The sequence below is a fragment of the Hemicordylus capensis genome, chromosome 6, assembly GCF_027244095.1.
Source record: "Hemicordylus capensis ecotype Gifberg chromosome 6, rHemCap1.1.pri, whole genome shotgun sequence".
In the NCBI taxonomy this organism is placed as follows: domain Eukaryota; kingdom Metazoa; phylum Chordata; class Lepidosauria; order Squamata; family Cordylidae; genus Hemicordylus; species Hemicordylus capensis.
The window spans coordinates 21,798,681-21,826,196 of record NC_069662.1 but is presented as its reverse complement, the minus strand read 5'-3'; the positions used below and the strand labels follow the sequence as shown (position 1 = coordinate 21,826,196).

At 45.7% G+C, this 27,516-nt stretch overlaps 2 protein-coding genes across 5 annotated transcripts in view; one reads left to right on the top strand and one right to left on the bottom strand.

Moving 5' to 3' along the window:
- FGF21 (fibroblast growth factor 21) overlaps nt 1-2,797 on the top strand; it is a 35,958-nt gene extending 33,161 nt beyond the window's left edge. For both annotated transcript variants that reach the window (XM_053261820.1, XM_053261822.1), the window contains 2 exons: nt 577-680; nt 2,172-2,797. In XM_053261820.1, the coding sequence (XP_053117795.1) occupies nt 577-680; nt 2,172-2,468 (401 nt within the window). In that variant the 3' untranslated portion in view covers nt 2,469-2,797. The remainder of the gene's footprint in view (nt 1-576; nt 681-2,171) is intronic.
- TNNI3 (troponin I3, cardiac type) lies at nt 2,598-26,702 on the bottom strand. Of its 3 annotated transcripts, none has more exons than XM_053261818.1 (9): nt 26,598-26,631; nt 22,343-22,378; nt 20,436-21,738; nt 18,206-18,247; nt 15,058-15,189; nt 12,913-13,002; nt 8,182-8,358; nt 7,394-7,496; nt 2,598-4,519 (listed from the first exon to the last, which is right to left on the bottom strand). In XM_053261818.1, the coding sequence occupies exons 3-8, from the start codon at nt 20,658-20,660 to the stop codon at nt 7,395-7,397; spliced, it is 768 nt and encodes a 255-aa protein (XP_053117793.1). In that variant the 5' UTR covers nt 20,661-21,738; nt 22,343-22,378; nt 26,598-26,631; the 3' UTR covers nt 2,598-4,519; nt 7,394. The 3 variants fall into 3 exon arrangements, with proteins under 3 accessions (XP_053117793.1, XP_053117794.1, XP_053117792.1); XM_053261819.1 differs by lacking the exon at nt 26,598-26,631 and having other exon boundaries at nt 20,436-20,618; nt 21,726-21,738; nt 22,343-22,368; XM_053261817.1 differs by having other exon boundaries at nt 20,436-22,378; nt 26,598-26,702.
- Nucleotides 26,703-27,516: the final 814 nt, after the last annotated feature.

Below are 27,516 nucleotides of genomic sequence, written 5' to 3'. Positions count from 1 at the left end.
ACAAACACATTCGGATGGGTGGGTTCTGTGCCAGTGCTTAGCCTGGGAACCACTGGGTTCTCAAGAAAGAGGCAGAAATCTAGTCAATGAGAAGAGTAGTCTTCAGCTAGTGGGCTGGAACCCACAAGTGGGCCATAGCAGTAGCAACAATGCCATTTGGGGTTGGGGTGGTGGTGGAGGAGTCGGTCTAGGTTGTTGTAAGAAGAGAGAGAGAAGGAAAGAAAAAGAGAAGGTGGCCAGATGGGAAAGAGGATAAAGTAACATTAATAAGTCATGGAGGAGGAGATTTCAACATAGTTTTTCACATCCCTGAGCGAGAAGCGGCACCCTCTGGAATTCCTTCTTCTACTTAACTATTAATGCTACAGCAGCATTATTGGTTGTCCTCTTTTGCACCTGGTCACTCTAGCCTAGACAGACATATAGGGGAACTAAATATGGACCCCGTGTTGCAGGTTGGGATTAATGGTAGTTTTTGAGTCTGGAGACAATTGGGCTACAGGAAAATGTCTGGCATCAAGCACTCCTGGTGGGTTCTCTGCCTTCACCTGCTTTTCTCTGATTTGTTTCTTCCAGGTCTGCTGGAGATCAAAGCTGTAAAGTCAGGCATTGTTCGCATCCAGGCCAAGAAAACCTCTCAGTTTCTCTGCATGAAGCCCAATGGACAACTCTATGGCTCAGTAAGTTTGACCTCCTGGCGTGCGTGTGCCGTTGGGGAACAGGTGGTCCGGGGCATGACAAGGGGATGCAGAAAAGGGAAACCAGCCCATCTGCCACATTTCAGACTCGTATACAATGAAGGGACATACATCAGAGCATGGGTTCTCAACCTTGGTTTCCTAGATGTTGTTGGACTTCAACTCCCATAATCCTAAACCAAAGGCCATTGGGGCTGAGGATTATGGGAGTTGAAGTCCAATAACATCTGGAGACCTAAGGCTGAGAATCCCTGAATCAGAGGCTCTCAGCCTTGGGTCCCCAGATGTTGTTGGATTACAACTCCCATCATCTCCAGCCACAATGTGCCTTTGGCCATTGTGGCTGGGGATCAGTGTTCCCGGTAGTAGTGATTCCCAGATGGTGTTGACTACAACTCCCATAATCCCTAGCTGTAATGGGCTTTGGCTGGGGATGAAGGGATTTGTAGTTAACAACATCTGGAAATCCCTATTACAGGGAACATTGCTGGGGGAGCCAGCAGGGGCGTAGCTAGTGTAGAAGGGCCCTGTGTTTGCCCCTCTCCCTGGCGGCCCCTCGGAGTGAGGGAGAGAATTTAGAGAATAGGGAGGGATGGAGCTGGGGGGCCCTCAGGAGCTGGGGGGCCGGGTTCTTTGAACCCATCCACTCAATTATAGCTACACCCCTGGGACCCAGGGTTGAGAACTCCTGCACTACATCAGCCATGATGGACCTAGAGCTGATCTGCTTCTCTTTTATTTACTAAGCAGGAGCTGCAGATAGGACTGTAGCATGGGAGGGCAGGGCATTGCCCAGCCATGCTCCCAAACTGGTCCCCCCACCACCACACACACACAGTTGACCATTGTCCTGAGAAGGAGCTTTCCCTTCTGGGGTGAATGGCGGCTCTGGGGGGCAGAAAATCCACATTGAGATTGTAGTGGGGCAAATGGTTTGCGCCCCCTACGCTGCATTCCTAACCCAGTTTGTCTCCCATTGGAAGCACCTATTTCGAAAAAATGAGAATATCAGCTGCATAGAATGAATGCAGTAATGTATAGTCCTGACTGGGGGATTTGCAGGGGCAAATTATGCCCTAAACAAAAAGCCAGTGTAATGTAGGGGTTAGAGCAGGCCTACCCCCCTCCCCTCGCGTTTTTTTTAAACGACAACTCCCATAACCCTCAGCCACACCGGCCCATAGCCAGGGATTATGGGAGTTGTAGGCCCACATGTGCAGGAGGGCCGAAGTTTAGCAGCCCTGGGTTAGTGTGTGGGACTAGGATCGGGGAGACTTGGGTTCAAATCCCCATGCAACTGTGAAACTCACTGGGCAACTCTGGGGCTGTATAATCTACCTCACAAGTTTGTTATGAGGATAAACATAAAGCACGTACACTGCTGTGGGCTCCTTGGAGAAATAGTGGGGTATAAGTATAAACATAAATAAAATAAATAAAGGGATGATCTCACGGGTGTTTCTTCCTCTGTAGTTAGTTTACCTTGGAGAGGCATGCAACTTCCGCGAAACTGTTCTCCAAGATGGCTACAACCTCTACTACTCCGAACTCCACAACCTTCCTCTTAGCCTCAGCTCAACAGGGACTCTGTCTAGGAGCCGCCAGCTGCCCCCCTTCTCCCAGTTCCTGCCCATCCGCAACCGGATTCCCGTGGAACCTGCATTTGTGGACTACAACTTCTATGAACAGGAACTTGATGTCGAATCAGCCGACCCCTTGGGAATGATGGACCAAAACCGTGGTTTCATTAGCCCAAGTTATGTCTTTTGATTGCCCAGCACACCTGATTTTTCAGGAGGGGAGCGTAATTTCAGATTTTGAAAGAAAGACTTGTGTGGAGCTTGAACATCTTGAGTTCTTTTGTAGTAAAGAGTGAGAAAATAAATGCAATGTTTGGGGGAGGGGGAGAAAGAATTCATTTATTGTGCTCTGAGCAGACTTCAAAGTGTTTAATATAATTATTGTGTATTATGGGCTTCTGCATCCCAATGTTGCCATGATACATGTAAATGATGCACTTAAGAGACACATAAGGAAGATTCACCGATCATAGCAGTGAAACTCTGGTTTCATTGGACTGAGTTGCTTTTCTTTTTCATCATCAACATTGTTGTTAACTTTGCCAGCTTTTTTCAGGATTTATTCTATCTATTTAAATAACTTATTTATTATATGTCAGGTTTTATTTATTGAAGGAGGCTGGCTAGAGTAGGAAGTGGAAAAGGAAGATACATGAAAATGATGTTGACAGCAGATAATTTATGTACGGTTATTTATACAAACATATGTATGTTTTATTTCTGCATATTTATTTCCCTTTCTAAAGAGAGAATGCTAATTCAGCTGGTGTTAAGCCTGTAGTAATTAGGTCATAGCCATGGGGTTCTGTTGATCAGAACAGGATGCAGCAGCTGATAACTGAATTTTTGAGTCAGATTTTCTCATTTTCTGAAGCTGCAAATATGTGCAGAGGTAAGAATTTGCCTTCTGGCATTGCTTCCAGCAGAAGGCAAAATAAAGCAAAAGCAATTATGGGTTTGATCAGTTATTAAGATTGATTTATACTGGGTTCCAAGGTCCCGGCCGAGGGCTGTGGTACGCCCTCCAAAATCAGAAACCTCACAGCGTCCATTTTGTGTAGGAAGTGGTTTGTGAAAAGCGAACATGATGTTATTTGTTTATATTTATTTATTTATAAGCTTTATAAACTTTTGCCTTTCTATGAATATGTGTTGTGTTTTACTACATTTTTCAGCAGTGTGCTTTATGGCAGAACACTGATTCAAGCAGCATTGCAGCAGTTTTTTAGGACTGAGATGCCCAACTTTGTTGCTCTAATGGCTTTAAATATGATTGTTCCTTTAAAAAAAATGTTTGTGGTTCCCAGTGTTTGGGAATATATTGTGTGATGGCATAATAATGGCCAAACGTATGAACTATGTACCTTTAACATGAACATCAATAAAATATTAATTTTCAAAAAATGTCAAAAATAGTGGTGTGCAATAAATAAAATTATCTTAATCAATCTAAAATGTCATAACTTTTCACTGGAAGTTAAGCCTGGTTTGCTTCTCAGGGGAAGCTACACCATACAGTAGCTTTCAGAGTAAGCTATACCAGGGATTCTCCATGCTGGGTCCCCAGATGTTATTGGACTTCAACTCCCATAATTCCCAACGTGGCTGGGGATTATGGGAGTTGAAGTCCAATAACATCTGGGGACCCAACATTGAGAATCCCTGAGCTATACCACCACAAAGCAAGCGCTGCAGTAACTATAAAGCTACTATATTTTCTACCTTAAAAATTGGACACCCTTCCCACTGCCTGCTTAAAGAAAATAATAATAAGTACAGAGTAGGTTTACTAACTTGACTTGAATATAGCGGCCACAGTGGTGGCAGCCCATCCTCTCCCTATCACCATGTGTGCACAGCCAGTTTATAAAGGATTGTTTTGATGGTGTCCGTGTTATGGTTTGGATTCACTCACAAGCAAGAAGAGGGAAAGTAGGATGAAGGAAGGTGCTCCATAATGCACTCTTCACAACAGGCATCTATAGTATACTACGAGGAATGATAACACATTCAGAGATGGGTGTGTGTGTGTATCTTCTTGCCAGTACATCTCACAGAATTGATGAATTCTGCAGGCTGGGGAGAAGACAGGAGACTCATCTGAAAAACAGATGAGAGAAGAAAATACAGGGAGAACCATTTCCAAGGGAAGAAGAAAAAATATACGTATCGATGGTGCACCACTTGTCTCAGGTTCAGGCTATGCCTGCAGCACCTGTGCTGCATTCGTCAGCTTTGACCCTGAAAATAGCAAGAAAAAACTGGATTAAATTAGCTGAATTAATTAGGTTGTATACTGCTTTTGCAAAAGGTTTGCTGATGATAACAAACAATCCAGCAGCAATGTAACAGTAACATCGCGCCAAGAACAAATAGCCAAGAAATCAGCCAAAATGCCTGAAGGAAGAAGTGTGTAGCTCTTGAGCTGCATCTGTTTGCAAGATTTGTCAAACTCCAGAAGGGTCTGTTTAGACCAGGCCTGTTCACCTTTGGCCCTCCTGCAGATGTTGTCCTACAATTCCCATAATCCCGGGCTATTTGCCACTGTAACGGGATTATGGGTATTGTTGGCCAAAAACAGCTGGGAGGCGGCCAAGTTGAGCAGACCTGATCTAGACAGTAATTTGTTGCAACTTCAACACAATCCAAGGCATCCACATTAGGTTTACAGATGCTGCTATTTCTCAGTGACAACTACTGGCCCTCTCTGCTAACAATCTCTGAGAAAGCTGTGCCTTTTCAACACTAAGGGGAAAGGAAAGATTGTGCTGTCGAGTTGGTGTCGACTCCTGGGCATTTTCTGGACTATGAGATTTGCAGCAGGTAAAGCATTGCAAAGTGTGATGGAATATGCAACGGTTTAAAACCAAGAGTAAAGTGTTATTCAATGCTTCACTGTAGGGTGGTGGCCATTCATATCTTCTGTCCATTGCAATGTGTTTTCAAGGCAGCACTGTCCATATTCTCCTTGAAATGTGTTTATCTGCCCCTCTGCCTGCTCCATTTGGGCTAATGGAGTTGCGGGGGTGGGGGGTGGGCGGGTTGACATGGATTTTTTTGTCGGTAACTTTTCAGCTGCCTTGAGCAAATCTGCCAGCAGGGGGAAGCATTGTTCCAAAACAAAAATCTAACTTTGTCTTGCATTATTCCAGTCTTGTGCAAGCAATAACGGGGATTTTTTTTTTTTTTTTTAAAGTGGGAGAGTGTGGAGAAGATCCTTTGGAGTGACAAAACAAGGGAACTGCTTATTGGGGGGTGGGGAGTGAAAGGGAGTCATGTGGTGAACTAGGAAGGGGGAAAGACAGGAACCGGCACACCTCCAGGGGAAAATAAATAATTAAATAGGAGGGGGGAGGCGAGCGCTCCTCCAGTGAGGGCTGTGGGATTGCACAGAAATAAATGAATCATGATTCAGTTCAATGGGCTTCCTTTTAAGTAAGTGACTGTTCTCTCTCCCTGCCCTTTGCCTTGTAGTAAGCAAGTGGGATTGCAAAGAAGTAAATGATTTAGTTCAATGGGCTTCCTCTTCAGTAAATATGCATGAGGAAGGGTTGGATTCAGAAATCTGTTCAGCTGCACTAGTATAAGATTCCAGCCCAAAGTAGCCAGACTGCACAAAGGCAACTGCACAGAAGAACCCTGGTGGGGGGAAAATAATCATAAAACCCCTCCAATCTCCTCCCTCCCCCTCCCCTCCTGTGTTGACAATCTCGAGTTATATTGGAAGCAAGCAGAGGAAGGGGAAGCAGGCAATCTGCTTCCCCGCTGTGCCAATACTACTGTATTTTTATTCTGATTTGGAAAAGGCACATTTTTTTCACAGATTGTCAGCAGATGGTGCTATGAAATTAACATCAGGTAGATGCCCTGTAAAATCTCCTGTTGGAATAAATCACCCTCTAGAGATGGCTCCCATGTTTACCTGTTGCAGCAAAATGGAAAAGGAGTCCTGTGGAGCTTTAAAAACTAACAGATTTATCGTTACACACCTTTTTGTGGCCAAGAGCTCACCTTAACAGATACATGGCGTGTTCTCTTTGGGAGAAGTGGTCCCTAGTGTAGGAAAGCTTCTGCCGCCATAAAAAAAACTTAATTTTTAAGTTGTCACTGAACTCTGTTTCTACATCAAGTCAAGTCCCTTGGGAAATGACGCTCCATGTGTTGCTCAAAGCACTTTCTCCTACCACCTGCAACTTCTCCCCCTTTTTCTTTGCTTTGGGGAAGGGAGAGCAGTAGCCAAATCAAGACTCTGGAAGCAGACTCAGGACAGGAGGCCTTTTCAAGGTAGAACATGCCTGCCAGTTCTGCTCGCAGGCATTTGAGCAGAGGTGCGTGCATAGTGGAGCACCCTTGCTTTGAATGCTTGCTCTAGATCTACTACAGGCTTCTTTTAAATGAAAGCTGAACATCTAGGGGAGGGATATCCATGTGGGGACTGAGCTCCTCACAAATCCTCTGGTGGCTACAGCCCTGCACAACAGAATGATTGACCCTTGTATGGCAGACCACAAGACAGTATTCCTCCCTGCATTCGTGTCCTTTAATTCACACACCACCAAAGGAGTTATCTACTATATTAATTCTCCTGGGTGTGCCTTGGAATGTGAGAGCTCAGCTGATTGGCTGGGCGGCTGACACCCCTGATTGACTGAGGCTCACCCAGGAGGATTGGTCGCCATGGCAGCGGCGGGCCCAGCCTTGGAGGCAAGGCCCAGGCGGGGGGAAAGAAAGTGCGGGGGCAGAAGTGGCAGTGGGGAGGAGAGGCATCTGGGCCTGGAAGCGGAGACTGGGGCATAAGGTGTGTAGGGGGGGAGAGGTAACCACCGACCCCAAAGAGCTCACAGATGCTCTGTGCGGGGTCGGCTAGTTATTATTATTACAACAATAAGATAGACACAGCTACAATAAAGTAATAAAATTAACTAATTTTTTTTAAAAACAAGTCAGTTTAAAAACCACAATTATTAGGTTCAAATTAAAACTGAAAATCATAAGCAGCTAAAGAACCTACCAGATATAACAAAACAATAATGGAGCATTAAAAAGCCTCCTTAAAAAGGTGCTTTTTGAGGTGTTTTTAAAAAACACACCAACAGTTGAAACAGTTTCTCTCACCTCAGGCTTGTCCTGCAGTGGAGGCCTCAAATTTCTTCTTGCGCCCCTCCATGCCACTCAAAGCGTCGATGTTCTTCCGCCAATCACCCACCTCCCGATTTTCCTACAGGAGGACGAGAAATCAACTGAAAAGTCAGCTTCTGGAGAGGAGCAGCAGAGGTCACATCCATGGGTGTAGTGGAGGGGGGACGTGCAGGAACGGAGCGCTGGTACTTCTTGGCTTCTTTGGCTGTTCGGGTGGGCATGGCCATGGGGGCGGTCATGGAGAGCGCCCTCTGCACTTCTGGACTGGCAACTACATAACTGGTCACATCAGACCATTAAAGTGCTGGGTCTGATCTTGTCACAACTCCACATGAGTGCCCCCTCACAGTAGCAGGATAATATTGTTGCTGTTACAATGCTATTGCAATTATGCTCAATACGGCTCAAAAACGCCATACAGATCATGTAACAATGGTCTCTTCTGCCACTTCTCCCTCTTTTCCTTCCACTCCCTGGCAACCCCTGCTAACTTGGCAAAGCACCTTTGTAACGTGGTGATTCTCTTTATTTAGCAGGGGGAGAGTAACTGGCCCTATCCACCTCCAGCACAGTACTTCCAGTGGCTGTTGCTGACGTCTATCTTATGTTTCTTTTTAGATTGTGAGCCCTTTGGGGACAGGGATCCATCTTATTTGTTGGTTATTTCTCTGTGTAAACCGCCCTGAGCCATTTTTGGAAGGGCAGTGTAGAAATCGAAAAAACCAACCAACCAACCAACAAACAGTCCACCATTCCAGCCTCACCTTCTCAGTGTCGTCTTTCTTGACCTGTTTTAGATTGGCCCGCAAATCCATGGAGACCTTGTGCTTGGAGCCCAGAAGTGCCTGCATCATGGCGTCGGCCGAGAGCCGGACACGGCGAAGAGCCGGGCGCTTAAACTTGCCTCGCAGGTCAAAGATCTTCTGGTTTAAATCCTCGATCTGGGGGTGAGGATAGGGATTCTTAAGGGAGCACTTACAAACTAGGGAAAGGAAGTCACTGTGTTTCAGGAAGTTGGTAGCAGATTTAATTCGGGAAAGCATGCTCCAGTTACAGCAACTAAGTTGAATGCTCCTACAACCCACTTTTTCATGAACTTCCCCAGTCAAGAAAATCTCTGCAGCCATAAAGGCCCCTTCAGGCTCTACAAGGGAGCTGGAACTATGCTGGTGTCCCACTAGGGTTTGCTGCAGTTCAGTGGTGGAGGAAGCCAGCCAGTGGCCTGTGCTCTTACCACCGCTGCGCCCCACCCCCCGGCCATGCCCCCTGCATCTGACATCAGATGCAGGGAGCACAGCTTCACTTGCAAATGGGGCCGCAATCCCCCTCCCCAACATTTGGGAGCAAATAGCAGCATGGCCAGGAGCTGCTCTACTTGCCTTAAAAGGCAGGGAGAGCATTCCTGGCCATGCTGTAAATGCGGCACTGGTTGGAATATGCTCCCAAATGGAACGCCGTGTTCACAGTGAGGCCAGGAATGTTCTCCTTGCAGCTCCCAGTCATGCTGCAAATGCAGCACTGGTTGGTATTTGTTCCCAAACAGTGTGCATGGCTCCGTTTGCGAGCGAAGCCACTCCCCCTGCCTCTGATGCAGGGTGGGTGGGTGGGGCTCCAGGCGCGGCCCCTGATTGGTGGCGGTCCGGGTTCTTTGAACCCGTCCGCTCAGTGGTGGCTCTGCCCCTATTGCAGTTCTCAGAAGTGGGAGGGCTAGCCTACAAACTATACAAGAGCTAGTGCAGCATGGCATCTAAGAGAGCTCCCTGGTTCAAATCTTACTTGAACTCCTTTCGAGGCTTAGGCAAGGTATTTTCTTTTGTCCCAGCCTGCACATCTAATAATAATAGATGTGAGGATAATAATATCAATTTAATCTGGAGAAGGTTTGTAAGGATTACCGAGACACCAGTGCACTGATCTTCACTGTTTTTCAAGTGGGGGGGACTTGAAAAGGCCTGTGTGAAGCTTCAGCTGAGAACAAATATTCCACACAGGCCTTCTGGCAATGTGGCAACCGTGCTAAGGTGACTGTTCCCACTGTGCTCACCTTAGCACAATGCTACACTTTCCCAGTGATGTATGGCTGAAGGATAGAAACACAGGAAGCTGCTTTGTACCAAGTCAGACCATTGGTACATCTAGCTCAGTATGATCTACTACACTAACTGGCAGTGGCTTCTCCAAGGTTTCAGGCAGGAATCTTTAAATCTGGAGATCCCAGGGATTGAGCCCAGAAACTTCTGCATGCAAAGCAGACGCTCTACCACTGAGCCCCACCCCCTAAGGGGACTGTCTTACAGCAGACGGCGTTCACATGTGGTCACCAATCCAAATGCAAACCAAGGTGAACCCCACTTAGCAAAGGGGACAATTTGTGCTATACATGAATTATATACGGCATATTACAGTTCCCAGATGTCTATGCACACCTTACAAGATGGCGGTGGGGCTCAACAGGGCTCTGTTTCTCTTAAAGGCCCTCCCCCTGGCACTGGGAAAGCACAGCCCTGCACAGATCTGAGTTCAGTAGGGATGGGCCCGGACTGGTCCGGAGGCCATTGAAATAGCCTCCGGACCGGTCTGGACCTGGGCGGTCCGGTTCGGGTGGGGGGGTACCTTTAAGAGTGGCGGGAGGGTTTACTTACCCCTCCCGCCGCTTTCCCGCTCTTTCGCTGTAATTGCCAGAGTAATTGGGGCGGCAGGATACCTCCCTGCCGCCCCTTCCCTGACGTTGCTGGGGAAACTCCCAGCAGTCCTTTGCGCGGCGCGCGCGCACATCACAGAGGTGCGCAAGTCTCTGTGACGTGCACGCACGCCGCGCAAAGGACTGCTGGGAGTTTTCCCAGCAACGTCAGGGAAGGGGCGGCAGGGAGGTATCCTGCCGTCCCAATTACTCTGGCAATTACGGCGAAAGAGCGGGAAAGCGGCGGGAGGGGTAAGTAAACCCTCCCGCCGCTCTTAAAGGTACCCCCGCCCACCCCAGTTGGCGGTTCCGTGCACACCCCTAGAGTTCAGTGGGAACAGTCACCACCACACAGTGCTGGGGAGGATATGTGGAGTATGCCATTTCCCACGGTGCTGACCTCTACTCAGTACTGTGACTTTCTCAGTGCCGGTAGGGATCTCTCCTTAAGAGTGATGGCGCCCTCTCTCAAGAGCTAGAGCTAGAGGAAAGTGCTGGGAAGGGCTAGATTTCCCAGCGCTCTGTGCACACCTTCCAAGATGGTGGAGGGGCTCAAGAGGGCTCCATTTTCCTTAAAGGAGCTCAGCTCCACCAGCGCGAGGGCAAGTGCAGAGTCGCATGGTGGGGAAGGTCATCTTTGCATGGTGCCAGAGTATTCAGCTTTGGCCAAAGCTTCACATAGGCCCTATAAACAATTAGGAAGGGAGCCACACTTAGGGTTGATGGGGGCTGCCACTGGCCCCCGGGGCCTTACACTATATTAGGTCACTCTTGGGGGCATGTCCAGTGTTTGGAGGGGATATAGGATTTGGTGTCAGTCCATCCCTCCCATGACACCCCCATGTCTCAACCCTTAATCCATAACAGATTAAAAAAAATTAATTCTGCCCTAATTTACAATGCCAATATGAAACATTATCCAGCACTGACACCTAGTGGCTATCATTAGTACTTCACCTTTCCCACAAGTGACTCTTTCATCAGCATATTTCTATTACATTTTTATCCTACCCTTCCTCCAAGGGTGTCGTATCAACACAAATTACTCCATCCTCCCCTTCTGTGGTTTTATTTTCACAACATCCCTGTGATGCAGGTTAGGCGGAGACATTGTAATTGACCCAGCATTACCCAGCAAACTTCAAGGCTTAGGGGGCATATGAATACCAGCAGTGGTGTAGACACTGGTAGAGGCCTGTATTCAAATATTCTGGTGCTCTGCTACAGCTGCACATGAGAGGAGAGCTGGTCTTGTGGTAGCAAGCATGACTTGTCCCCTTAGCTAAGCAGGGTCTGCCCTGGTTGCATATGAATGGGAGACTTGATGTGTGAGCACTGCAAGATATTCCCCTCAGGGGATGAAGCCACTCTGGGAAGAGCAGAAAGTTTCAAGTTCCCTCCCTGGTTTCTCCAAGATAGGGCTGAGAGAGATTCCTGCCTGCAACCTTGGAGAAGCTGCTGCCAGTCTGTGAAGACAATACTGAGCTAGATAGACCAATGGTCTGACTCAGTATATGGCAGCTTCCTATGTTCCTAGCCACTGCCATCTCTCCCTGCCACCCAACCTGATGCCTTGCTGAGCCCCGCTCACATGCTTCCTCTCCCTGCTGGGTCCCACACCCCACTTGGTTGCCACAGTGGCTCCACAAAGCCCGTATTGGCCACAAGCTACTGCGGGTTTAGGAAATACAGGAACATAGGAAGCTGCCATATACTGAGTCAGACCATTGGTCTATCTAGCTCAATATTGTCTTCACAGACTGGCAGTAGCTTCTCCAAGGTTGCAGGCAGGAATCTCTCTCAGCCCTATAGGAGAGGGCCACCTCTCTTTGCCGAGCCTAGCAAGGAGAGGTGGCAGGTGAGTGGGGCTCCACACCCCCTCTTCTCTGGGGGCCCAGGGCAGCTCGTCTTCTCGAACACATCTGCCCAATTATAGACATGCCTCTGAATCCCAGCTTATTTATCTGTATTGATTTTATTTAGGACATTCATATCTTACTTCTGAATTCAAAATTCTTAAAGCAAGGGATTATATATACACACACATATATAGTACAAGATAAAAATCAGCCCCAAAGTTTAAACAATTAAAAAAGACAAAGAGGTGAGTCATTATTACGAGCACCAACCACAATTACAATCACTAGCCAAAATCACCATTAAAAAAAAAAAAATCACCAGCCACAAAAGGTCTACAGGAATAAAAAGGGATTCTTAAGGGGCAAGCTCCTTGGTACAAGTCCAGCGCTATCCTCTGTGCCAGGGGTTCGCAAACTTGGGTCCCAGGAATTGTTCTGGCACATGTCATAGGAAAATAGGAAGCTGCCATATACTGAGTCAGACCATTGGTCTATCTAGCTCAGTATTGTCTTCACAGACTGGCAGAGGTTTCTCCAAGGTTGCAGGCAAGAATCTCTCTCAGCCCTATCTTGGAGATGCCAGGGAAGGAACTTCCCAGAGCAGCTCCATTCCCTAAGGGGAATATCTTACACTTCTGCTCACATTTCTAGTCTCTCATCAAATGCAACCAGGGCGGACCCTGCTTAACTAAGGGGACAGGTCATGCTTGCTACCACAAGACCAGCTCTCCTCTACCCACTTTCTCTACCCCATTTTATACACGTCTCATGTCCCTCCTAAGGCTGCAGTCCTGAACACACTTACCAGGAGTAAGCTCAACTGGACTCACTAACTTACTCCTGAGCAAACATGCAATGGTTGTTTTTCTCAACCCCAAAGGCCCCAAGCTCTTTAACTGTTCCTCATAGGAAAGGTGCTCCAGCACAAGACCAGAGGGAAGGTTTCCCCAGCCTACCTCATTGATGCTCTTGTTGACCCGGGCCTCCATGTCGTAACGCTCCTCGTCAATCTTGCCAACCTGTGCATGGAGCTCCCGGCACATCTCCTGAAGGGAAGGAAGTGCACGTAGGATTAGGAAGTACATTTTATGAGGGAAATGGGACAGGGGAGGAACCCATTAGGGTGGGTTCCCTCAGTTCAAAAAAGCAAACGTCTCCTGTTTTGTGGTGTATCAGGTCAATAGCATCGCTTGCCTTCAGCCAGAGTGCATTCTGTCACCAGCATCAACAGTTTTCGGCTTGTTTACTTCTTTGATTCCCCAGTGAATGTCAATCTGTTTATATATCTAATCCTGTAATTGTAACATGTGGGTTCTGAAGGGCCCAAACAGCAGTGGAATTAGCAAGAGGGCATTAAAGGTAAAACAAGTGATAAGTATATTTATGCAAATATGCAATAACAAAAACATTTAACTTAACAGTTCTCACACATGTCTTTCCCCCTTCCCCCCTTTTCCTCTTTAAAAAGTCCCATTTTCAACTGATCCAACCCGCTTTACTTGCAGCTTTCCATGAAGGCCCACAAGACAAACTAAGCATGGGTTAGGACTGGTTCAACCTCTTGTCTCATGCACCAGACAGACAGACAGACAGACATTATCTCCTCTGGGGGCTTTACTCACAGCAGGGAAGAAGCTGCTTGATCACACCCACCAGCCTGAACCAAGTACTACACCCTGTCTGTGTGTGTGTGTGTGGGGGTGTTTCATAGGCCACCCATCCATTTACAGCGAAGAAGATACACACCATTTTTAGAGCAGTGGGGGGCCACTCTGGAAATGCCCTCACTACCTTCAGTCCAAGGGCACTTTTTTGTCTTTAGAACTGAGCTCTGGAGAAACAATAAACAGTCCCTGGGTCAGTGCTTCCCAAACAGTATGTGTGACATGGGGCACTAGATGGTGTGCTGCACTGACTTACCCCATCCATAATGCACAGGGAAGGAGGCACCCTCTTCCCAATGCATAAAGGAGTGATATCTGTAAAAACTGAGAGTTTAAACTCCTGGCTTTGCAGCTGACCCACTTCTTTATGCCTAGGAAGTGGGTGGCTCCTTCCCTGTACATTATGGGGCAAGTCAGTTCCAAACTGTTGGAGATAAACTTCCAGTGCATCGACCTTTTGCACCAACTGTCCTAATGACCACTAGGGGCATTGGGAGTAGAGAAAGTGAGTCAGGGTCTCCCTATCTGTCCCTACTCTATGACCCCTGAACTGACTCTGCAGCACTTCCTGTGCTGAGTCACAATCCTTCCTTTCCTCCTAGAGAGCAGATGGAAACATCTCTCTCTCTCTCTCTCTCCTTACCTATCCACTATGTAGTCCTTTAGATTAGAGATAGGTCTTTCCATACAAGGATCTCCATGTGTTTTCTTTAAATAGCTGCAATATCCGAACCATCCTCTGCTACCTACTCTGTAACTGGAGTGTGTGCTCATTCCTTAGTGCTCTGCTGTTTTACCTATTGTGGGTAAAAATCAACAACCTCAACACAAAAATCAACACAAACATGGGGAGTTTAAACTCCTGGCTTTTGCAGCTGACTTTCCCCATATTACATCAAGATTTTTCTTGGAGGGGAGGGGTCTGTGTATCACAATTTCCCCCCTCACTTTAAGTGTGCCTCGGTGTGGCGGGGAGGTTGAGAAACACTGACATAGGTTCTAAGCAGAAGCTGGCTGTGTATGGCAGTGACTGACTGGCTCACTAGGAGCTGGCTGTACATACTGCTTAGCTGGACCTCCATCATGTGACCAAGAATTACCACTCGTGCAATTGTGCACTCTCTTTTGTTGTTGTTGTTAATATGGTGGCAAATTAATGGATACACATATGTACGTAAATGTGGTGCATTTCAAAATATCTTAATAGGTAGACAGCTTGCCTGAAGCATGAGAAGAAGGACAAAGTCAGCTGCTGTCAGTTCACTGACGTGCACATCTGTCATTTCAGTTGTGAAGCAGGAAGGAAGCCGAGCTCACCCCACAGGGGAGGGACATATTTTGAGCTCCCTTTTTACATTACTGTCCGCCGTCACCCATAGAACTGATCAGACCTCAGTCTGGGTCCAGGCTACCCTTCTGCCCCACCCCCATGGTTACCTGTAGCTCAGTAAGGCCAAGGCCTGCCACCTGTAAAGGGCTGCAGTGCTCTGAGAGGTATCGCTCTTTCTCCTGGGCACGCTCTTCTTCATCCTTTTCCATTTCCTGCTTTGCCATCTGGAGCATCAATTGCTGTAGTGAGGGGAGGATATAGACCCAGATCAGACTGATGATGAGTCTACCTGGCCTCATGCTCTCTCCAGTCCCAGGAACATGCCACGATCCAGTTCATCTAGTCCAGAAGTTCCCAACCAGGAGAGGTGGTCTTGCAGTAACAAGCATGAATTGTCCACTCTACTAAGCAGAGTCTGCCCTGGTTTGCATTTGGATGAGTGACTACATGTGAGCACTGTCTGTTGATGGGGCTATAGCTCAGTGATTGAACATCTGCTCTGCATGCAGAAGGTCCCAGCTTCAGTCCCTGGCAGCATCTCCAGGAAGGGCTGGGAGAGACCCCTGCCTGAAACCTTGGAGAGCCACTGCCAGTCAGTGTAGATCAGGGATTCTCCAAGGTGTTCTTGGACTTCAACTCCCATAAACCCCAACAAAGGCCACTGGTGCTGGGGATTATGGGAGTTGAAGTCCAACAACATCGGATGACCCAACGTTGAGAATCCCTGCTGTAGACAATACTGAGCTAGATGGACCAAGGGTCTGACTTGGTAGAAGGCAGCTTCCTATGTAACCTTGGGTCCCCAGATATTGTTGGGCAACAACTCCCATCATACCCAGTCACAATGGCCAAATGCCATTGTGTCTGGGGATGATAGGAGTTGTAGCTCACCAAAATCTTGGGACCCAAGATTGGGAATCCTTGATCTCGTCCAGTGTCCCCCTTCCACTAGGTTGCTCCTACACTGTTGGGGTAGAGTGGCCAGTCAATTTAAACAATATTATACGTGGAACTGGGAGGTGGGCCAGACCAAGGTATTTGAGCTCCTGAGGTAAGTTCCAAAATGTTGCTTCACCTGGGCTGCCCTCTGGACCAGTCCTGCCCTCTAAAGGGTTTAAAGGGGATGTGGGCTGAGGAGAGGAGGCTGCATGCTGGCCCCCCCATCTCTTTGCCCTGCTCCCCTTCAAAGCTTGCAGAGGTCGGATCAGGAAACTGATCTGAACCTTGCAAAGCTTTGCAGGAGCTCAGGACAAGGACAAGAGGTTGCAGCGGCCCCTTACCCCATGCCCTCACAAGTCTTTGCAAGGGAGGGGAGCAATGGAGAGGCTGCCTCACCCATGCTCCAAAGGCTTGCGAGGGTCAGATCAGGAGGTCCTGATCTGAGCCTTGCAAGCCTTTGCAAGGAGTGCAAAACACATACACATACACACATCCCATTTCCAACCCAATAATGCTGTTGCCACCATCCATCCTCCTCCTCCTTCTAGTCTACAGTGCAGTGGCAGGCTCTGCTTCGCTGGAGGTTTTCAGAAAGAGGTTGGATGGGTATCTGTCAGGGATGCTAAAGTGGTTTCCTGCACTGAGCAGGGGTTGGACCAGAAGACCCCCAAGGTCCCTTCCAACTCTAAACTGACGAGTTCTCCTCTTCTTGGCCATGACCTGTTCAAAGTTGAAGTAGTGGCAGGAAGTGTTCTTAATCACTTCTTTCTGCTCTAGCTTCCCTCCCCTCTGCCTTTTGAACAGGCAGAGTGTGGGACATGGCATGAGAGGAGGAGGAGGAGGAGGAGGAGGAGGTGGTTGGAGGCAGCAGCGGGGGTGTGCGCACACTGCCCATAAATATTTTTGGGGAGGGGGGCAATGGGGGCCCAGGATGGGTGAGTTGAGTGAGCGGGTCAGTGGCCACTCCACTTCTGGAGCCAATTCACCACCTGAAGCAACCGCTTCATTCCAACTCATTAGTAGGCCCAAACTGGCAGCCCAAACTATACTCCAGAGAGGCTGTAATCAGTGCAATATTTTCAGATGTAAGCCACATCCAAATGAAACAGAAGATCTGAATGAGTAAAAAACCCAAACAAACTGCAAAATACATTTATCCTGTGCTATTGTCAGAATGGCCGGGCAGGCCAATTTGTAAGTCATTAGTAAACAGCCTGCTCCAACCAAAAACAATATTGCTGTGATCATGTTTTAATGGTTGTTTGTATTTTACAAATCTTGTTAGACATGTTCAGCATTTTAAAAAGGAAAAGTGAGATTAAAATACCTGGCTGACATTACTGTACAATGTTCCATGTGCATTTTAATGAAACATGCTGCATTTGCCCAGGAGCTCTTTCACAAACGCAGTTGCGCATTATTTCCATTATTTCCAGTGATGACCATTATTTCCATTGGCTGTCCATTGCACAACTCTGCACAATTTTGTGCATTTGTGCAAGAGTGCTCTTGTGAAAGTGTGCATGTTTCATTACAATGCACATGGAATGTTGCGCAGTATATCAGCCCCTGAAACTGACTTATTAAAAAGATGACGAATGGAAAAACACATGAATGTCAATGTGATGCATTTAGAAACATTTTTCCAAGCTGTAAGGGAGCAGACATAGGCATTCACAGGTAATGCGGAACCAGAGTTGAATGGGGCAGAGGTTTCAAGACTGTTAGGTCCGAATGCAGCCTCTTGGAACTCCAGTTCCACGTGGAGAGCAACCTAAGGTTCCACTCGTGAACTCCAATCCGTACCCTCGGGTTGAAGTGAATTTCGCCACTCCAACTCAAGGTTTCACGCAGCCTGCGTTACGTCTGAATGCAGAAATGCAGGCTGTGTTCCCTCAAACTAGAATTGAAGGAGGAAGCTCCTCTCTCTCTCCGGCTGTGATTGGCTGTGCAGGCTGTCCTTCATGAAAGGAGGAAGCCCACATAGCCAGTTCCCCCTCCCCTCTACAGGCTCCCTGATTGCAGGCTCCCTGCTCTCTGTTTCATCCAGATTTGGACAGGAGAGCAGGGGTGGGGGCGGGGGCCCCCACTGGACCTGCAGTTCCGCGTTACATGCGAATGCAGCCAGGTATTCAACAGGGGAACACTCTGCTTCGTGCAGTGGTAGGTTATCCTTTGCTGGAGGTTTGCAAACAGACACTGGATAGTCGTCTGTCAGTGATGCTGTAGCATCTTCCTGCAGCATGAGGAGAAGAGCGAGGCTGTGCTTCTTTCCCCATTTCCCTTCTCCATCAGACCTCAATTTGCCAACGTTACCTTGAGCTGTAATTTCCGAGAAGCTGATATCTTGGATTTTCTCTGTAGTGGAACAAAGGAAAACACGCAAGATCTGTTACATGTTGCAAAACACGGGGATCTTAGTGAGATTTCGAAAGTCATAAGAATACCTGTTCTTCTAAACAGAGCAAAATACAGAAGGCTTGGCTGACCCTCAACTTCAGGGCAGACAGTTCAGAAGGAAAGGCAGGAAGCAGGAGTCTGCCCTTAACCTGGAGCTTTCCCAGATGGGTGGCTTTACTGCAGCAGGAAGTACCTAAAAGTCAAGTCATTCTGAGCACTGCACCAAAGTGCTATTTTTTCTAGGACACATATAACGCACAGGAACTGCAAATTGTCAGGCGCAAAGCTGAATAATGCTATTGGCTGTATGAACAGCACTTTCTGCTGCAGTCCTGACATTGCTATAAATGGTTCGGTTGTATGAACCTCCCCCTCCCCGCCCCCTGCCGCAACCTAAGTGCAGCGGAGCTGTGTTCAATGGCCATTGGAAAAGCTCCTGGTGTGCCTTAGGCCTCGTTTACACTGCAGCAAATGAGGCACCCGTTTCTAAAGTGATAGGAAGGACAGAATCCCATGTAGGAATACCTCTTCTAAAATGGCACCTGCCGTCACCAGCTTTTATAGCTAAGTTTTATAAGTACGTTTTTATCAATCAGTTTTCTATGGTGAGGGGTCTGGAAGCCAAGTCCTATGAGGAAGGGTTGAAGCAGCTGGGTATGTTTAGCCTAGAGAAGAGAAGACCAAGGGGAGAGATGATAGCCATCTTCAAACATCTGAAGGGCTGTTACATAGAAGAAGGATCAGGCTTGCCCTCTGTTGCTTCTGAAGGCAGGACTAGAACCAGTGGGTTCAAATTACAAGGGAAGCACATTCAATGTGGACATGATTGGTGGATCCTTCAGATCCGTCTAGCCCCTTCCTTACTGATCTTCAGATCTCTAGTGAAGACTTTTCTTTTTCGCCAGGCTTTTGCCCTGTAGTTTACGTATTTGGTTTTTTTTTTGTTAGTTACTTTAGTTTTTAATTTAGAATGTAATTTTTAATGTTGCCTTGTGTGGATGTTTTTGTGCACCGCCCGGAGTCTTCTGAGTGGGCGGTACATTAAATGTTTCAAATAAATAAATAAATAAATAAATAAACAAATAAATAAGGAGTAATGTCCTAACTGTAAGAGGTGTTGTACAGGGGAATAGTCTGCCTTGTAAAGTGGTGAGCTCTCTTTGCTGGAGGCCTCCTGCTAACAGAGCAAAGTGGCACCTCTTAAAAGTGGTGATTCTCTTTATTTAGCTGGGGAAGAGCAACTGGCCCGATCCATCCCCAGCACAGCAGTAGTATGTTTATTGCGGTCACAGACCAGAATCCCCAGCACAGCATCTCTCTAGTGGCTGTTGCTTGTGTCTATCTTATAATTCTTTTTTTAGATTGTGAGCCCACTGGGGACAGGACACCATTTTATTTATTTATGTATATCTTTGTAAACTGCTTTGGGAACCTTTGTTGGAAAGCGGTATATAAGTATTAGTTGTATTTGTATTCGTTTTCAACAGCCATCTGTCAGGGATTCTGAGGCAGTTTCCAGCACTGAGCAGGGGGTTGGGCAGGGATTCTCAACGTTGGGTCCCCAGAAGATATTGGACTTCAACTCCCATAATCCCTAACCAAAGGCCACTGGGGCTGGGGATTATGGGAGTTGGTCCAATAACATCTGGGGACCCAACGCTGAGAATCCCTGGACTAGAGGACCTCCAGGGTTACTTCCAATCCCAACGTTGTATGATTCTATTATTCTTCTTGTATTACGACCAACACTGAAAAATCTGCTGACTGATTAATTGGGGACACCTTTTATTGTTTGAACAAAATGCTTTTTTTCTTCAACAGACCTATCTAATCATATGACTGAACATCATAGCCCTATTTTATAGACAAATCCGGAATGTTTTTAATTTATTTATCATATTTATATACCGCCTGATATATGTATCTCTAGGTGGTGTACATAATTCAACACATTTGTAAAGAGATCTCTACGGTCATGATAACTTGACACATGCTGAAATGGGGGGGGGGGAATAGAGATTCTCAGGAATTAGGATTCTGTGTCTGATTTTCAGATTTTGAAACTAGAGAAGATACAGAACAGAAGACACCAAGTCCAGTCCACTGGTATTGCTTTACTGCACCTTGAAAGGGCATAGGGACCCACCTTATCATGTGGCTCAACAGCATAGGCTCGATAATTAGCAGAAGATTTTCTGCGGAGTGGAGGGACAGTGGCAGGGGGAGGAGGGGGAGGTGCAGGCTTGGGAGGTACCAGCTCTTGTTTTGGCTCAGCTATGGTTTCTTCCGCTTCCTCCTCCACATATTCTTCCTCCTCCTCTTCCTCATACTGAAGAAAGAAAGAAAATGTGTATTGTGTTAACTGCCACATTGTCTTTAAGAAATACTATAAGAGTCAGGATAGCTGGGTTAGTTTGTTGGCATTTTAAATGGGTCCAGGTTTTGAAAATTGGACAAGGTTCCTGATATTTAAACATGCTTCTTCTTTTTTTTTAAGATTGTGTGAATCTGCCACCATTGGAAAGACCTCAAGGATTTAAACTCTGATCTTGGCCACCTCTTGAGTCAAAATTCTCACTGCCCACATTGCATTTAAAAGTAAAAGCAAACCTATTTGGGCATTTATTGTAATATTTCCTTAAGCCAAAATTCAGGATATTATGCCAGATCTTCTCCTCTGCATACTCAGTTCTGATTTTAGTAGCAGGATTTACTCCTAGGTATATGAAGAGTGCCTCGGAGAACCTGCAGAGTGGATTTCCTTCAGTATCATGAGACCATAATGTGCCATCAGGCATCAAGACTGAAGGAGAAGAATTTTCAGAGAAAAGAATATGACTTCTCAAAAGGGTTGAATCTCAGACCTCCTCTTTTTAAGAAATTAAATGCTGGTCGAACACATTACTCAATATACTAAAGGCAAACATTTTAGGATAATCTAATACTTATTACAAAATTCATTGCTGTTCGTAAATCCTAAACTGGACTGACATTGGTAACCTCTTGCGAAATCTTGATTATCTTTTCCAATGAACTGAGTTCTGATTTGGAGTGAAAAAGAAACGCTTTCAATGCTTATCTTTAAGTGGCAAAATTCACTTAAAGCTGGAAGCTGAAACTTGGGAAGATTCAAACGCTATAGTTAGATCAATGACAATACACAGCTATTGTACAAAGAGACTGAGTCTTTTGATCTTGGGGTATTAGCTGACTCTAGTGGTAGAATATCCAAGATCACTCAACATGGATGGACTTTACTACATCAATTTTTCATGGGAATTATTTCATTTACTACATTCGAAGTAAAACCGCTGAAAACTAGAGTTTCCCTGATGTAGTAAAAAATGGATCCTGAAGGAGTAGGACACGGCCCCAGTTAAAAACATGAGCCTTTATTTTCTGTCTGTTTTGAGGATTCTTCTTTGTTGTTACTTACAGTGATTTCTTCCCTGTGGAAAACAACAGAAGTATATGTATCAGTCAAACGACTATATTATTCTTTCATGTACATATATACCTTTCTCCAGCAGGCCCAAGCAATATTTTAAAGAGTTTTCATCTCCATTGCCCCAACTATCACATTACTCCTGACCCAGGCAAATTTTGTTTCTTCCCACTCACCCCAAAGGACACCACTGCTCCTTCCAGAGGGCACAGAAGTCCTGGGTTTTCTTCAACTGTCTCCAACCCTAATTCAGTCAATTTTAATTCCAGAGGACACCGACGGTTCCAGATCCCAGTTCCCATACTCTCTTCTCTAGACTCTGCTCCTGGAGCAGGCCTAGTCACAGCATGTAGAAGGCAGACACCTGACTGACTGACACACCCATACACCCCGCCATAATTCCCCTTCTGTGACAGTGAAAATAAAGAGAGAGACACCAAAAAACAAGTTTAAAAACCCACTGTCATGCTAAGCCCCAGCATGGGTGGGTGCGAGGACTAGGGGACATTTTTCTGAGAGTCCCACTCCAACCCCCTGCATTATCCCTAATCCATCACCAAAACACAAACTTCACCTTGCCAATTAATAATATAAAAAGTCCTACTTACTCTTCTGCCATGTTGAAATATAAATTTTCAGGTACACTGTGGGGGAAACAAGACAAGAATATTTATATTATTCCTTTAATATATCTACTACTTCACTTTTCGTCTAGAGGACATGAATTTCATCCTTGCATTGCCTCCTTAGGAAGCACAAGGGAGAAAAAGAAATGGAGATTTCTCCCTCAGGTTCACTTTGGAGGCCCAGTCCAGACATAAGGGAATGGGATAAAGAAAGGCTGCATTTGTTTTTGAAAAATGGGTATCAGGGCTCCAGTCAGGCTTGAAACCACATAGTTTGATTTAATCCCAGATCATTAAATACTAACCCCTAATCTGCAAACGGTGGCTGTTCAGTTGAAAGGAGGGGGTGCATGTATTTATACATTCAGGGAGTTATAGCCCTAAAAATAACTCAGAGAAGCCGTGGAAACCCTAAACTATGTTAATGTAGCAGAGGTTTGTACCTAACAGGAGTGTTCATCATCATCAGGAAGGAAGGAACCGTAACTCCATTATGTGTGACCCAGATTCGCCTCTGTTTAATGGATGAAATGGCCTTAGTTACTTAAGGGAACGGAATAACTATGAATTATAACGTGCAAATGCCAGTGGATGGTCTGCTCCCTCATGAGCCTGTCTGTATATGTGGATAGTCTTTGGAGGCCCTCTGCCTTCGTTGTCTGAGGTGAAATGGGTAGCATTAGCAACTGGCCTTCTGTGGCCTTGCTTGGCACCTACTTTCATGTTTTTGCACTGCTAGATGAAGACCTTCTTTATTTTCCTAGGTTTGTAATCTGTGTGATGGAAATTGCTTTTAACTGTTGCTGTGTTTATCCTGCGGCTTATTTATTGCTGTTTTATCATTCCTATTGTTTCTGTGGTTTGCTGTTATTTTAGATTTTATCTTCTAAGCTGATCTGAGAATGTGTGTGTGTGTGTGTGTGTGTGTGTGTTTTAAAATACTGAAGGATGGGAATCAAATTGACCCCGCAAAGACAAATCAGCACCACAAGATTGATCTGGAGATTCTCATGTTTAGTTTCCCTCACAACATAGCACACAAGCAGGCCCTCACTTTAGTGGCTTGGGTTCAGAATGTGCTTTAACTGTTTCTCCCTTCTTCCTACTCCTAGGCCCTTTTTGGCCTCCATCGACATATTTGTCTGAACTGTGTACTAGATACTGTTATCACTAGAGGCTCTTTAGAGCATCTAAATTTATGCTGTCTTATCACTTCTAAAAATGGGGCCAGGCCATTCCACAGGGAGGTAACAAGCTTCTGCAGAGCGAGCAACACAAAGCCAGAGACAGATGGGAAAGGGCCAGTTCGGTCAAGGCTGCCACATCTCTGCCCTTCCTCAAAATTGAGGGAGGGTGACTTTTCTGTTTTTTGTGGGTTCCCCCCGCCCATGGAGTCTGTTTTTGTTTTGCTTTTTCACAGGGACCCCTCAGCCAGCGCAGAAACACAGCCTCTTTTTTACAAGAGGGGGATGGGGTTGAATTTCCGACGCCCATAGGGTGGCTAATATTGTGAAAGGCTGCCTTAAAGAAATTATTTTTCTCATAAATTGCAGGTCGGGGATGAATCTCACAGGCTTGAAACAAAAATACAGAGGCAGCCTTTTCCCCCTCAGAGTTGTGAAGGGACGCCTTTATTCTTAGCGCAAGGTGTGAAATCAACCATTCAGCACCCTTTCTGGAGACATCTGCTGCTGAGAACAGCCAGAAATACAGCAGGAGGGACCTGCTGGGCCTTCTTCAAAAAGATCAGCTCTCTCTCTCCCTCTCTTGTACAAAAAGAACAGTACCGCCAATAAATCTAAGACTGCGTTGGGTTTACTTTAATCCACCCATATTCTTGTGCAGAGAGTAAATGCCTCATATATGTCCCCTGCAAGAGGGGGACATGTCTCCCTTCCCCACCTCATAATATTGTCATCACCTCTGTAGATAGGTTAGCAGTCTGATAAAGTTATGGACAGTTACATTCAGCATCAGGCATCAGCATCAGAACCACATTTGGTTCTTATGCGGGACCAGTTATGACTTCGGTACTGTTTACACTTGTTAAGGGCCCATGTTTTGTTTTATTCATTTGCTATCATTAGCTCCTTTAAGGATCTTATATGCGGGCCTAAAGGCAGGGTACATTTTTAAAAATACTGTAAAATAAAGACTTAGAAATGCAAGTGTTATACTGAAGTAACTGCTCGTGTGAACACGCTCTGGGTCTCTTTATCAGGGTAAAGGGTTTGTAAGAGTCACATCAGTTGCACAGTTAAATGGTGTGATACTGTGGGCAGGACTACTAAAGCAGAAACCCATTGGAATTTGCTGAGCTCCAAGCTATTTGGAAGCTTTTGTTGAAAATTGGTATATCAATAGTAGTAGTACTTAGGATTGTGTTCATGGGATGGGGCTCAATAGATATTGTTGAACTAGAATGACCAATGTACATCTGTATCTTCGCCCAACAATCAGCCAACGCGATCATGTCCTTCCATTTTACCAGGGGTGCTCTCTTTATTTCAGCTGCAATAAAACTTTTTCCAGCTAAGGTTTACCTGCAGCTTCTGTACGGTGCCCAATGGGGCCCTCTGGAGAACTTCACCCTTCTGGAAGCAATACAAACTAAATTCTTGAGAGCTATCTTCCAGTTTCCTTGTAGTGTTCCCAATACTGTACTTAGGTGTGAGGCAGGAGTCTTTAGGTTAGAAACGAGACATTGGCTGAGCATCATGTTTTGGCTGAAGCTGATCTCCCAAGTGGGCTTAGCTCCTTTAACACTTGCTGATAGCTACTCCTCAAATTGGAAGGTGGTGTTAAAATCCAAGCTACAACTCTATGGTCTCCCTCAGGAAGAGCTCATTAGGATGGGTTTTAACCAAGCTGCATGAGTTATTAAACAGCATGTCTTAGACATAGAACTGCAAGATGAATTAGCAAAGTCACCAAGGGCAGGGGCGTAGCTATAATTGAGCGAAAGGGTTCAAAGAACACGGGCCCCCAGGCAATCAGTCCTTAAATGCAAGGCCTGCAGAATATCTAAACAACTTATTAATTGCAAAATTTAGGAGAGCCATGACTCTCACTTGCCTAAATGCACTCCCCACTGCAGTTCTAGAGGGGAAGTTCAAAATGTTACCATATTCAGCTCGCCTATGCCCATGCGGCTCAGGTGATATAGAAACCACTGCACACACGTGATTCTTTTCTGCACCTTTTACAAGGATATTAGTTTAAATTGTGTTTAATTGTGTTTTAATAGTTTTAACTTTTTAAATTTTAATTGTCAAAATGTTCTAATCTTTTTAATGGTTGTTTTTATTGTTTTGTAAACTGCCCAGAGAACTTGCGTTTTGGGCAGTATAAAAATATTTTAAATAAACAAACAAATTTCCCCGCTGTTAAAGAAGTTTCCTGGCCACACTGATGAGTTTTATTTAGACTATTGTATTGTATTGTATTGTAATTTTATTTACGGTCATTAGACCAAACAGTTTATTTAGACTATCTGCTGTCCAGTTTTAAAGAAAAAATTTCTGGTAATGTGGCCAAGTTTTGTTACATTGTTTGTAAAACTCGCAAAGAATTTATTATTTAATGGGATGTTACTATGTATTGTTCATTTTATGCTGGTCAATGACCGAAATAAAGTATCTATCTATCATCTGCATCTCAGTGCCTACTCAAACTGTACATTGTAAATAAACAGATTAGGGACACCACAAGTCTCTAGTGCTCTAAAAACTGCTCCTCTAAAGGAAAAGAAAAAACAGAGTCCTGTGGCACATTACAGCCTAATTTATGGACTGCCCTCACAAGCTGCCCCAACCTCCCCACTGCTTAGTAAAGGAGCAATTCTTACTTTTAAATCAAGAAGCCAAGCAGAGCTGTTCTTTGTATCATTATGCATTACCCTACAGATTCTTATTATTAATAAGAATGTTTATTTACTACCTTTCAACTTAAAAAATTCACAAAATGGTTTGCTAAACAGAAGAAATGGAAAAAATTGTTCCCTTTCTCAAAGGGACTTACAATCGAAAAATAGATCCTAGGAACAGATACTGAGAGGGATGGAATGAAGATAAAATAGTTGTTCTTCCTTTTTGCTAAATATAAATTTAAAGCCACTGCTTTCTTTACCCAGATAGAAGGGAGGGACATTGTCGCCTATAATCTAACTGCACTATATACACAAGGAAGCATTGCCCTAGCCCCACCAAGACAACCACATTGTTTCCATTTCCATTACCTGGTGTTTCCGGGGAACTGGATGCAGCACCACCAACAAAGAGGGGATATTTCCTAGGGATTGCAAGGGCACCAAAATGCCTGGTAGCCTTATATAACAAGGGCAGTTCAGCATCAGCAACACCTTTTAGGGAAGAAGGCGCATGGAATGCATTTCTCTGATAAGAACTGCCGCCAGATGCAGCTAGAAGGGGCTGTGAAAGTCATTGGTTGGAGGGTCCAAGGAGAAGGCAGAACACTTGATAAAAAGGAGCACACCTGCATGTCCAGTTCCCCACCCACACCCCATAAGGCAAGGCTCTTTATCATCAGCGCCCCGCTCTTCCCAATTCACCTATAAAGTATGCATCACAGTATTCCAGAAAAAAAGATCAGGAGCAGTCATGATGGCTACATGTCAAATAGTGCAAACCAATAACTGTTAGGGCTAAACAGCATGTTAGGTTACCCATCACTAAGACACAGGCTTAAATCCAAGAGAGCAGTTTCCCACAAAAAGCCGCCATGCAAGGGAGAGATAAGGGAGCTGCAGTGTGACTCAGGATCATGGTGTGCAGAGGTAGGATCGGCACTTTCCCTTGAGATGTTTTCCTTCCAAAAATGCCCACTTCAAGCAGCCATTTGCTGGTGGAAATTTGTCGCTTTGAGGGCAGGGATGTTCATGAGGAAAATGGTGCAGGGGAAAGCGTTAGAGCCTACCCCCAATTGCTGCAGTCCTCAACTGCAGGGGTGGGGTGCAGTTGCTTGTTATGGAAACAAATGCTTCCAGTTTTACACCTGTCTCTTAAGGACAGCCTTAACATAGTATGTAGTCTAGCTCCTACTCTTTAAGTCCCCTGTGTTTGTGAGAATAATAATTCCCACCTATGATCACTGTGCAAATGTGTCTGTAAATATGTGTGAAAGAGAGTATAATCTCT

What these genes read in the sequence shown, in the direction of transcription:
- TNNI3 (XM_053261817.1), bottom strand. Translation starts at nt 20,660, where the DNA reads ATGTGGCAGTTAACACAATACACATTTTCTTTCTTTCTTCAGTATGAG. An exon ending in TTGGCCTTACTGAGCTACAG is followed by an intron (nt 13,003 to 15,057) that starts GTAACCATGGGG and finishes CCTTCCCTTCAG; the next exon opens with GAGATGTGCCGGGAGCTCCA. An exon ending in TCAACAAGAGCATCAATGAG is followed by an intron (nt 8,359 to 12,912) that starts GTAGGCTGGGGA and finishes CCTCACCCCCAG; the next exon opens with ATCGAGGATTTAAACCAGAA.